The sequence below is a fragment of the Osmerus mordax genome, chromosome 23 (assembly GCF_038355195.1).
Source record: "Osmerus mordax isolate fOsmMor3 chromosome 23, fOsmMor3.pri, whole genome shotgun sequence".
Lineage (NCBI taxonomy): Eukaryota > Metazoa > Chordata > Actinopteri > Osmeriformes > Osmeridae > Osmerus > Osmerus mordax.
This window is the reverse complement of record NC_090072.1, coordinates 1,907,323-1,919,822: the sequence shown is the minus strand read 5'-3', so window position 1 is coordinate 1,919,822 and position 12,500 is coordinate 1,907,323. Positions and strand designations below refer to the sequence as shown.

The 12,500-nt window shown below is 55.9% G+C and overlaps 2 protein-coding genes across 2 annotated transcripts in view; both read right to left on the bottom strand.

Moving 5' to 3' along the window:
* The window catches only part of LOC136967755 (insulin receptor substrate 2-B), a 9,430-nt gene extending 5,959 nt beyond the window's left edge, over positions 1-3,471 (bottom strand). The window contains exon 1 of the mRNA XM_067261673.1: positions 1-3,471. This exon is cut by the window's left edge and continues 775 nt beyond it. Coding sequence (XP_067117774.1) covers positions 1-3,243 — 3,243 coding nt within the window. The 5' untranslated portion in view covers positions 3,244-3,471.
* A 3,110-nt stretch (positions 3,472-6,581) lies between these two features.
* gc2 (guanylyl cyclase 2) overlaps positions 6,582-12,500 on the bottom strand; it is an 8,522-nt gene continuing 2,603 nt past the window's right edge. Inside the window, 10 exon segments of the mRNA XM_067262004.1 lie at positions 6,582-6,708; positions 7,882-7,967; positions 8,429-8,523; positions 9,040-9,138; positions 9,921-10,095; positions 10,379-10,571; positions 10,759-10,922; positions 11,273-11,421; positions 11,672-11,821; positions 12,154-12,310. Coding sequence (XP_067118105.1) covers positions 6,582-6,708; positions 7,882-7,967; positions 8,429-8,523; positions 9,040-9,138; positions 9,921-10,095; positions 10,379-10,571; positions 10,759-10,922; positions 11,273-11,421; positions 11,672-11,821; positions 12,154-12,310 — 1,395 coding nt within the window.

Here is a 12,500-nt window from a genome sequence, read left to right as displayed (position 1 = left end):
GGGTCGAGGGCTCTGGCTCTTGGGCACCACGTCCACGCTCATGTAGTCCTGCTGGGGGGCCGGGGCCTGGGGGGGGGAGCGCTGTGGGTCCCTGGGGCCTAGCGAGGGAGCCCCTTCCTGGGCAGAGAGCGAGCAGGAGGAGGGGTACTGGTCCCCGAACTCAATGTTAATGTACTCCCCGGGGCTGGAGGGGCCCTCGGTTGCCGCGGAGACGGCGGCGGCGTGGGCGGGGCTGCCGTTGGCCGACGCACCGCCGGCTCCCGGGGACCCGTGGAAGCTCCGCCTGCCCAGTTGGAGACGGTTGGGTCGTACCACACGTCGGTCGACCCCCGTGACGTGCTGCGCCCCGTACGGGGGAGGGGGGTGAGACGGAGGGGTGCCAACCGCCATCCCGCCCCTCTTCTCCGGGGTGGAGGAGGAGGCGGAGGACGAGGCGGAGGAGGAGGAGGAATACATCGGTTTGGCCGGCGAGCACATGGGGACATATTCCCCCAGCTCCTTCTCGTCCGGCTCCCTGGCGGGGGCCTTGTAGGAGCGGGGGAGGGAGAAGTAAGGGCTGTAAGACTTCGGCGTGTCCGGGGTACTCAGTGCAAAGTAGCCCTCGTTGGAGACCTTCCTCCCCCCTCCTCCTCCTCTTCCTCCTCCAACGCTGTACGACATATCCATGTACTCCCCGTTCTCCGGACGCTCGCTAGCGTTAGCGCTAACGCTACCTCCGGGCCCCCCTGCCGTGCCGCCGCTGCTCTGGGGGCTGGGAGAAGCCTGCAGCGGGGAGGACGAGTGCCCTCCCCCCGGTAGCATCATCATGTAGCCGTGGGAGTCCGTGGGCTGGGGGTGAGGGTGGGGGGAGCGCCGGGAGAGGACGGGGCTGTGGAGCAGAGGGGAGGAGGAGAGGCGGGGGTGAGGGTGGGATGAGCCAGGTTGCATAGGCATGTAGTCGGGGGGGGGCGCGTCCCTGGGCGAAGCCGTGGCGACGCCGCACGTCATGGGCACGTAACCGCTGTCCTCAGTGGACGAGGAGGTGGGGGCGGGGTGTAGGCGAGGCGGCGCCGGGCGGTTCTGGCTGTGCTCGGAGCAGGAGCTGTAGTCGGAGCGGAGGGAGGACGAGGAGGACGAAGGGGGCCGTCCCAGAGAGAGGCCCTCCCCCATGCCCTCGTCCTGCGAGAACGCCGTCTGGGTCATCTTCTGGTACACCGCCACGCCACTGGCACCCCCCGCCGCCGGCCTGGAGAAGGAGTGGGTCCGCCTCCTCGCGGACGACGAGGACCGCTCGTCCTCGGCCGACGCACCCTCGTCTCTCGGCGTCTCGGCCCCGCCGTTGCCGGCGGCGCCGAACGCCTCGCGGTGCCAGCCCATGGCCATGTAGTCGCTCAGGCAGTTCTCCTCTCGGATGGGCGGCGTGTTGCCCAAGGAGTCCGGGGTGTTGGAGCGCACCCTGAAGTAGCGGAAGTCCCCGGGGCTGGAGCCGTACTCGTCGGAGGAGTTGAAGCCGCCGTCGGAGGGCGAGCCGCAGATGGAGGCGGAGGAAGGGCGGGTCAGCGTGTCGGACACGGAGCCGTGGCCACTGCTACTGGACACGCTGACCGGGCTGGTGGCCGAGGGGAAGTGCGACACCGGGAGGGAGGCGGAGCGCGCGTGGTAGGTGGAGCCCGGTAAGGCCCGGACGTAACGGTTGCCGCTGCTACCGCCTCCTCCTCCTCCGCCGGTACCGGTGGAGCTCCCGGTGCTCCCGGCCCCGCCCTCCTGGCGTCCCAGGTGGAGCCGGGCGGAGTTGAGGTGGACGAGGCTCCCGGTGACGGAGCGGAATGGCCGGTTCATCGTCCCCTCGCCCTCGCTGGACGTGCGGAAGCGGTACCCGCTGGCGCCCGTGCTCTTGCTGGAAGGCGGAGTCCCGACCACAGACTCGGTCCGCGAACGGCGCTGGAGGCCCGTCTGGCTCGGCGGCAGGTTGCCTAGGTGACGGCGGGTAGTGATGAAAGCGATGGGGTTGGTTCCCGACGACTGGCTCTTGCTCCTGGGGCGGAACTCGGAGAAGGCCTTTAGGGCCTTCATGGTCTCCAGGATGGTCTCGTGCATGTTCTGGGCGACCACGGAGTCGTCCACGTACATCCATATCTCCCCGGGTCCTATGGAGGAGGAACGACCCACCTCGATGAAGAAGAAGCTCTCGGAATGCCCGCATCGCCGGATGTTCATCAGCTGCAAGTTGACGCAGGGGGTTTCGGAGTTGAGCTTGACCAGGTGAATCGTTTTGGTGGAGAGGCATAAACGGTACACGCCTGTGAGGTTTTTCGTCTGACCCAGTCCTTTAGGCTTCACGTGCACTTGCCACACCTCCTTGAACACCGTACCGGGGGTGACGGTGCCGTAACCGTCATCCAGATCGTCAGAGTCCAGGTGTCCCCTTTTCCCCTCACTCATCAGTTCGCTAAGCGCTACGTACCAATCTTCTTGCTCCTGCTCGTTTTCGGCCACGATAGCAAAGTACTCGTCCTTAGTGTACAGAGCAATGAGGTGCTTGTTTTTCGAATCCGCCCTTTTGTTCACGGTGAAACACTGGTAGAGGTAAATAACCCGTTTAGGGGGAGATGGGGCGACCGCACCGCTAGCAGCGGCCGCGGCAGCAGACCGCAGGCAATTCCGGAATTTCTTTTCACTGTCATAGTATTCCAGCCGGCTGGGGCCTAGATTGCTCGCAGCCCGAAGCACAAAAAACCTCTTGTGTCCATGCTTCTGCTTTCGCAGGTAGCCACACTTCCGAATATCGTCCACAACGTCTGAGGTAGAGACGCTGACGTTAGCACTAGCGGCTATCGAAGGGGTGCCGCTCAGGGACGCGGCGTATGCATGGCTAGTGGTAGCAACGGCAGCTACAGGGTCTTCGTGTACAAGGTTCAAAGACGAAGAAGAGGATTTTCTTACCGGGGACTCCTGAATGTGTTCGCCGGAGAGGTGTTGCTGCTGGGCGACCTGGTAGTGGTGAGCTAGTGGGTGCTGTTGATCCTTTGGCTGTATGGTCTGAGGGTAAAGAAGGTGGCCGCTGTGGTGATGGTGGTGATTCGAGGGCGGCAAGTGTTGATGGAAACGGGAGCCGCCGCCGCCGATATTAATTAACGGAGAAGGGGGTTCCCCGACCGAGGTGTCGCCGTTGGCCGCAGTAGCGGCTGGTTTCGTACCGATTGCCCTTTGCTCCAACATCAACATTGCGCCCCGGCTCTCCTGGTAATTCGTGAAATTTGCCATTAGAGAACGCTATCAAAGGCCAGTCTATCTAAGCAACCGTGTGGACCAAGTCCCCATTCTTGTTTCGGGAGGCAACGCTCCGGAGTCCCCGCTGCACGGGCTCGATGTTAAAATCCAAGCAATCCCTTATTCCGTTACAATGGCCCGAACCTCCTTCCGATTAGAACAAAAAAAAAAACGTTATTCCAATATGGGCTTTTACGAAATAAAGCCCACCGTTTGCAACATGACCACGTTCCCCCCCGGTTCTATAATCGGTAGAATCCGAGCTAGCTAGTTTGACTACCAGGCTGTTCGCCCCTCTGTACACATCTCTCTAGACCAGAGCACAAACAACACGTGACCTGTGCGTCAGCGACTAGCAGGAGGAACAAAGGGCCAGACGGCGATGGCCATTGGCTAAGGGGTGAGATTGACGCCCAGTGACAGGGTATTAAACCAATCGCAGAGGTCTATTAGTGTTTTACGTCAATACGATTGAGCAATCGAATTGCACGGAGTTTCACTGGAGTCCTAGGGGGCGGGTTCGTTTAGCCTCAGATTGACTTTTGACTAGCCAATCATTACAAAGATATCAATAGGCGTTTGTTTAAACTCAGCCCCTCAATGGAAAATTGTTTTGACTGATGGTTTGTAAATCCAATCAGCGTTGGGCCACATGGGCCATTGGCTGTGCTGTTTTGGTCTTGTACGAAGGTGAACCCCCCTCCCCACCTCCGGTACAGGGTTAAAGTACGACCAGACACACATCTCAGATCAGTTAATCACATGGTCTATCCCACGGCAATCGACGGGATTAAGATATGGTAAACTGATTCCAGTACAGCCGAAGGCCACTTCGAGAGACTTGGCATTCTCTTACATGTCACATTCTCATGTTCAGTGAAGACTCTTACACACACACACACACACACACACACACACACACACACACACACACACACAGTGTGTATATAGTGTTATACTAAACTGCCATATTACATATCCTATAATGAAATAACTGTAAACCTTCTAAATGTAATGCCGCCTGACACATGAGAAAAGGAGAAACTGAAACGTGTGTGTTTGTGCGACCTGGGAAGTGTGTGGGGTGGTCACATTGACCTTAAATGAGTTGTAAAACATTAAAGTCATAGAGGCAGATAAGGAGACAACTGAGCGCGCGTGAGTGTTTGTGAATTAGGTGTGTGTATGCTAATGTAGCGTAGTTTTCTACCGGTGCCGTGTAATTAGCCTGGCTTCTCTCACTAGAGAGCTGTTCTACATGTAGAACTACTTATCATCCGGCTGTACACTCGCATACAGTCCCTGCCGTGTTTGGTTATGTCTCGTTTATGCACATTTCTGAGGCTGCATAAAACTTGACGGTTATCTTTCCCATTATATTATACATTTTATGAAAACATTATTACTCTTGAGTACTGAGTACTGTAAAGAAGGAAAATGTTTTTAACATATATGATTTTATCTTCACCCCCTGGCTAATCCAATACCATAATGTCTGTTTTGTCGTATTGGAGTGGTATCGATTGCAGACAGATTTTGAAGGGAATCTGCAGCGCCATCTGCTGGGCACGGTAGCACATGACACCAACTCCACAAGAAGCAATCCTTGTTTATTTATTGGTAGACCATATAATACAGAAACATATATCAAACACACACACATCCTTCTGTAATTGTTTGAGTTATATACAACCTGCATTTTAGATAATTTGAGGACAATACCTACAATTTAGAGATATATAGTACAGTATATTCATAAAATAGAAGTTATTTATTTTATTAACAGTTCCCCATGCATACACAAAATTGCACCTAGAGTGCCCCTATATTACATATTCCTGTTATCTAGCCGCCCTGTCAGTCATCTTGTATGATAATCTGCCACAGCTATTATATAGACAGAGTATGAGCAGGTTTAAACAGGGATTATAATCTGGTGAGGAATGACCGATGTGTCCTTCCAGTGGACCGGTTGGCCAACTTCCTGTTTGACTGACTAATTAGCTAACTTCTTCGCTGGCTAGCTGCCTAGTTAGCCGACTGACTGGATGACTGGTAGGCTGGCTGACTACCTCCTAGTGCAGTTTAATCGCAGACATCTAACTCACCATCTGATGACTCGATTTAACCACCAGAAGGCGCTGTTGGTCCTAGAAAAACCCTACAGCGGCAGTTAACACGGTAACTCAAACGCATCGCCTGTAATACTTAGTTACACAGCGCCACAAACACGTCAGAAAAGGGGTCTCCAACACTGTTTCTGGCGAGCAACCAGAACATTTAAAACAATCAGAACTTTAAAACACTAGTTTCGGAACTGTAAAACCACCAGTTTTCTAAATTCTGTTCATTTAGAGCAGTGGTTCTTAACCCTGTCCTCAGGGAACCCCTGTCCTGCATGTTTTAGATGTTTCTCGGCTTCAAATGCCTGCTTGTTTCCAGGCTTCTACAGAGCTAGATAACGACCCATTTATTCTAATCAGGTGTGTTGTAGCAGGGAAACATTTAAACAGGGGCAGGGGTTTCCCTGAGGACAGGGTTAAGAACCACTGATTAAGAGGTAAAAATGACTCACTTTGGGATGGACACATTTGTGTGTCATACATCTAAGTCGCCACCTACCATCTACTACTAAGAGCTATCGGAGAGAAGTTACTTTAGGTTAAATAAACACAGACATGCCACCGTCTATAAGCAACACAGCATGACTCATGTGAGCGCATGAAACTTGCTGACTGGAGGAGTCAGTAGGTCAGGTGTTTGAGGCAGAGGAGGAACAGGGAGAGGAGAGGAGGAAGTGAAAGGAGGAGAGAGGTGAAAGACTGAACGAGAGAAGGCAGAGAAGGAAGGATTAGAAAGAGGGGAAAAGGAGACAGAGGGATGTGAAACTGACAGTATGTCTTTCTTATCCCCCCTCCCCTCTTTTTTCTTCCTTCCCTTCGCCTCCTCCTCTCCATGACGACGAAGACGACGGCGAAGACGCTCCTCCGCCGCGCTGACGAAGACCGAGCACGACCCGACGACCGAGCCGCGGCGAGGATGACGACCACGGCGAGGATGAGGGCCACGGCGAGGATGAGGGCCGCGGCGAGGATGAGGGCCGCGGCGAGGATGAGGGCCGCGGCGAGGATGACGACCACGGCGAGGATGAGGACCACGGCGAGGATGAGGGCCGCGGCGAGGATGACGACCACAGCGAGGATGACGACCACAGCGAGGATGAGGGCCGCGGCGAGGATGACGACCACGGCGAGGATGAGGGCCACGGCGAGGATGACGACCACAGCGAGGATGAGGGCCGCGGCGAGGATGAGGGCCGCGATGAGGGAGGTTCAGTGGTGCCGCAGCATGACCTCGTTGCCCTCGTCCACCATGGTGACCTGGGCCACCTGCCGCACGGTGGAGATCTTCCTCACCGCCTTGTGGAGCATCAGCCTGAAGTCCTTGGACATCTCGGGTCTGGAACACACACACACACACACAGGCCTTGTTAGGATCTCCGTCTCACTCACCTCCTCACCAACACCCCTCACTGCGTTGACGTGTTCCAGTGACTTCATGAGCTTGTCCCCTTGGGACCTTCGGAGCCAGCAGCATGATGTAAAGCGAACGGGCTGAACGCATGTTTTGAGGGCGCGCAGACGGGTGCGTCGCCGTGGGAACGCAGACGGGTGCGTCACCGTGGGAACGCCCACGCGCGGAGGCAGGACGGCACCCATCTGCTTACCTGGTCAGATTGGCAGAGCACTGATTGGTTGAGGACTGATTGGCAGAGCACTGATTGGTTGAGGACTGATTGGCAGAGCACTGATTGGTTGAGGACTGATTGGCAGAGCACTGATTGGTTGAGGACCAGCAGCCACAGCATGGGGGGGGTGTCTCGCGTCACACAGTGTGTCTTGCACTATATCAGGTAAATCAGGTAAACTCTCAAAGTAGCAGGACCGAGTGTGTGTGTGGGGGGGTTTTAGTGATGGAGGTGCAACTTAACTTGTAAAGTAGAAGAACTGAGTTTCTTGTTGTTGTCAGTAAAACCAACAAGTCAATATGACTGGGAAAAGCCCATCCCCCTTCAAAAAGAATACAAATAAAATGTTTTATTGTGAAAAATCTTTCACAATAAAAGTCCCCCACCCCCACCCCCCCCCCCCTCTCAAAAAGAAACAAGAAAAAAGGCCAATAAGATCAACCCTATAACCTAGTAATGTTATACATTTTCCATGCATAACATTACCTTCTGATAATGATCGTCAGTTATTCTTCTTTGCAAGCTGTTGCTGTTTCTCCATTTTCCGTCTCTTGTACTGGGCTATCTCTTCCATCTGTAGCCCGTGGGGCACTTGCCTGTGGAATCAGCAAGAGGTGGGATCAACAAGGCAAACACACACACACACAAAGTCACACACACACACACACACCGTCACATGTGCAGTCCCTCGCTCAGAGATACATGCAGACACACACTGTTACACAGACCCAGTCACACACACAGCCACAAATGCACAGTACACATTTACATAACAAGCCAGCACACACACACACACACACACACACACACACACACACAGCGGGGGAGACAGGTGATTGGAGAGAGACGGAAGAGAGAGGGGGGGGGGGGGCGGCAGTCCTTACCCTGACTTGAGTTCAGGAGGAACAGGGAGGGGCTTGGTGAAGCCTGTTCTTCCTATCAACCAGTAGGTGTCCTCCGTAACCTTCCCCTGGAGAGAGAGAGAGAGAGAGAGAGAGAGAGGGGGGGGGGGGAGGGAGGGAGGGAGGGAGGGAGAGAGAGAGAGAGAGAGAGAGAGAGAGGGGGAGAGAGGGGGAGGGAGGGAGGGAGGGAGGGAGGGAGGGAGGGAGGGAGGGAGGGAGGGAGGGAGGGAGGGAGGGAGGGAGGGAGAGAGAGAGAGAGGGGGGGGGGAGGGAGAGAGAGAGAGAGAGAGAGAGAGAGAATAAGAAGAGATGGATAGAGAGAGAGGGATAGGGAGAGAGACAGCATGAGAGGGAGATGGAGAGAGAGAGATGAATGGATAAAGAGATAGAGGGAAAGAGATGGACAGAGACAGAAATGGGGACAAATCATTGTTAGACCATTGTGGTAGTAGACTGGGGTCAGGGGTCAAGGTAGTGGTGTGAGGGGTCAGGGTAGTGGTGTGAGGGGTCAGGGTAGTGGGAGGGTCACCTTCAGGTCGGTCTTGCCCCTCAGCTGCACCTGGTAGCCAGCCTGCAGCTCCAGCAGGATCTTCACTGTGCTGTTGTGCACATGGATCCTGTAGGCTGCAGCACAGGGTCAACACAGGACACACACACCTCACACGCATGCTCCCACACACGCGCATGCTCGTACACACACACACACACACACAGGCATGCTCACACACACACACACACACACGCGCTCAAGGTTCTTTGCCGACATGAAGAGGACAGTAGAATCTGATCATAGAATCTGCAGTAGATGCAGGATAGTGTGCAGGTGTGTGTGTACAGGTGTGTGTGAGCAGGTGTGTGTGAGCAGGTGTGTGTGAGCAGGTGTGTGTGTGCAGGTGTGTGTGTACAGGTGTGTGTGTGCAGGTGTGTGTGAGCAGGTGTGTGTGTGCAGGTGTGTGTGTACAGGTGTGTGTGTGCAGGTGTGTGTGAGCAGGTGTGTGTGTGCAGGTGTGTGTGAGCAGGTGTGTGTGAGCAGGTGTGTGAGCAGGTGTGTGTGTACAGGTGTGTGTGAGCAGGCGTGTGTGTGCAGGTGTGTGTGTACAGGTGTGTGTGAGCAGGTGTGTGTGGGTGTGTGACACATACGCATCCCAGTAGACTCCATGCGGGAGGCGGTGTTCACCGTGTCTCCAAACAGACAGTATCTGGGCATGGTGAGGCCCACCACGCCTGCCACGCACGGCCCTGCACACACACACAGAGAGAGAGAGAGAGAGAGGCACACACACACAGAGAGAGAGAGACACACACACACAGAGAGATAGAGGCACACACACACAGAGAGAGAGAGAGAGGCACACACACACACACACAGAGAGAGGCACACACAGAGAGAGAGAGGCACACACACACAGAGAGAGACACACACACACACAGAGAGGCACACACACACAGAGAGAGACACACACAGAGAGAGAGGCACACACACACAGAGAGAGAGACACACAGAGAGAGAGAGAGGCACACACACACAGAGAGAGACACACACACAGAGAGAGAGAGAGAGAGAGGCACACACACACACACACACACACAGAGAGAGGCACGCACACAGAGGCAGACACACACACAAGTTTCAAGCTCTTAGTGAGATTCAACCTTGAAGACTGTTCATCCAGTGTGTGTGTGTCCTACCTGTGTGCAGGCCAGTGTGTGTGTATGTGTCCTACCTGTGTGCAGGCCAGTGTGTGTGTCCTACCTGTGTGCAGGCCAGTGTGTGTGTGTGTGTCCTACCTGTGTGCAGGCCAGTGTGTGTGTATGTGTCCTACCTGTGTGCAGGCCAGTGTGTGTGTCCTACCTGTGTGCAGGCCAGTGTGTGTGTGTGTGTCCTACCTGTGTGCAGGCCAGTGTGTGTGTGTCCTACCTGTGTGCAGGCCAGTGTGTGTGTGTGTGTGTCCTACCTGTGTGCAGGCCAGTGTGTGTGTGTGTGTCCTACCTGTGTGCAGGCCAGTGTGTGTGTGTCCTACCTGTGTGCAGGCCTATGCGTATGCGCACAGGGACGTCAGGCATGTGTCTCATCTTGAAGGTGCCCACAGCACTCAGGATGTCCAGCGCCATGTTGGAGATCTCCGCCGCGTGGCGGTTGCCGTTGGAGTCGGGCAGACCAGACGCCACCATGTAGGCGTCCCCTATCGTCTCCACCTGGGGGGAGGGGGGGGGGAGAGGGGGAGGGGAGGGTGGGAGGGGGGAGAGGGGGGTGGGTGGAGGGGGAGGGGGGGGTTGAGAGGGAGGGGGGGGGGAGAGGGGGGTGGGTGGAGGGGGAGGGGGGGGTGGAGGGGGGATGGGGGAGGGGGGAGAGGTGGGGGTAGGAGAGAGAAGAGGAGGGGACACGAGAGTGAAGGAGAGAAAAGTTTAGTGAGGAAGCGAGGGAGAGACACCCACACCAACCCTCACACACACACTCTCTCTCTCTCGCCCCCTGCACCTTGTAGACGTCGTGGTTGCCTATGATGGCGTCGAAGATGGTGTAGAGGTCGTTGAGCAGGTCCACCACCTCGATGGGCTCGCTGTTGGCTGAGATGGTGGTGAAGCCCACGATGTCGCTGAAGTACAGCGTCACGCTGTCAAAGTACTCAGGCTCCACCGTGCAGCCCAACTTCAGGGCCTCCGCCACAGACCTGCACACACACGACAGGGTCAGCACGGGGGCTACACAGGTGTGTGTGAGAGAGAGAGAGAGAGAGAGAGAGAGAGAGAGAGAGAGACACAGCGAAAGAGAGAGACACACAGAGAGAGAGAGAGAGAGAGAGAGAGAGAGAGAGAGAGAGAGAGAGACAGTAAGAGACATGAGAGAGGGAGGCTCACGGGGGCAGCATCTGTGTGAGCAGCTTCTCAGTCTTCTGCTTCTCTATCTCCAGCTCCTCGGTCCTCTCCCTGATCAGCTCCTCCAGGTTGGAGGAGTACTGCTCCAGCATGCGCAGCATCGAGTCGATGATGTTCGTCTTCTTCCCCTTGTTGATGTTTTTGAACTGGGGGGGGGGGGGGAAGGTGTGTTGAGACACACGAGAGGACGGGAGAGAAAAGAGGAGAGAAGAGGAGGAGAGAGAGAGAGAGAGAGAGAGGGAGAGGTGGAGTGAGGGAGAGAAAGGGGAGAGAAGAGGAGGAGAGAGGGGGAGAAAGGGGAGAGAGGGGAGAGGGGGAGAGAGAGGGAGTTGGAAGAGATTAAGAGAGGGATGGAGAGAGGGAGTGAGAACGGTAGAGAGAGAGGTAGAGACAGGAGATAGAGAGAGGTAGAGAGACAAGTGAAGACTGGAGAGAGCGGTAGAGAGAGAGGTAGAGACTAGAGAGAGGGAGAGGTAGAGAGGGAGGGAGTGTGTACCTGGTCGAAGATCTCGTCGAAGACGGGTCTCTTATCTGGCTGTTCGTTCCAGCACTGCTTCATGAGCTGGATGCACTCCATGGGAGCGTAGTCTGGGGAGACCAGGGGCCGGCACAAGGGGGGGGGCCTGCGCACCTTCTGGATGATGTCTGCAGGGGGCGGGAGGCGGGGGGAGGGGTGAGGATCTGGAAGAGCGTTGCTGTTCCGGGAGTCAAGGACATTCGAGGGAGCTCTCTCGGACGGCTGAGCTGGCTTGAATGTTTTTGATTGTGTTTACCTCTAGGTCTAGTCTAGGTTTGTGTGAGTGTGTTTGTGTGTATGTTGAGGTGTGTATGTGTGTGTGTGGGGAGGGGTTGTGTGTACATATATCGGGGGTGTGGTGTGTGTGTGTGCTCGTACCTGTGGCAGAGAGCTCCATCATGCAGAAGGGAGGGCCCCTCATGACCACTTCCTGCATGATGATGGCGAAGCTGTAGACGTCGCCATGGAGACTGCCCTTGAAGCCAGGGATCGGACCTCGGAGGATCTCTGGAGCCGTCCACAACAGCTCTGCAGTGGAGAGGTAGAGGGCTTTAACACACAGACACACACACATCTATTCCTAACACACACACACACACACATCTTTTCTCTCACACACACACATACAGTCCCACGCCCACACACACACAGTCCCACGCCCACACACACACACAGTCCCACGCCCACACACACACACACACAGTCCCACACACACACACACACACAGTCCCACGCCCACACACACACACACAGTCCCACGCCCACACACACACAGTCCCACGCCCACACACACACACACTGTCCCATGCCCACACACACACACACACACAGTCCCACGTCCACACACACACAGCGCTCACCCTCTGGAGGGGGCTGCTGGTAGGGGAACTTCTGGGTCTCCAGGACCTCGTTGTAGCCGTAGTCTGTCACCTTGAGAACGAAGCGCCCGTCCACAACACAGTTCCTGGACTTCAGACGGCCGTGGTACACGTTCCTGTGGTGGAGGTACTTCATACCCTGGGGGAGAGGGGGGGGGAGAGAGGAGAGAGGGGGGAGAGAGGGATCACCTCTCCATTCCTCATCCTTTACTGCTCCTGCATCCCTTCATCCATTCATGCTTTCATCCATTTTTCCTCTCTCACCTTTGATCCTTCCCTCCACCCCTCCATCCCTCCCTCCCTCCCTCCCTCCACCCCTCCCTCCCTCC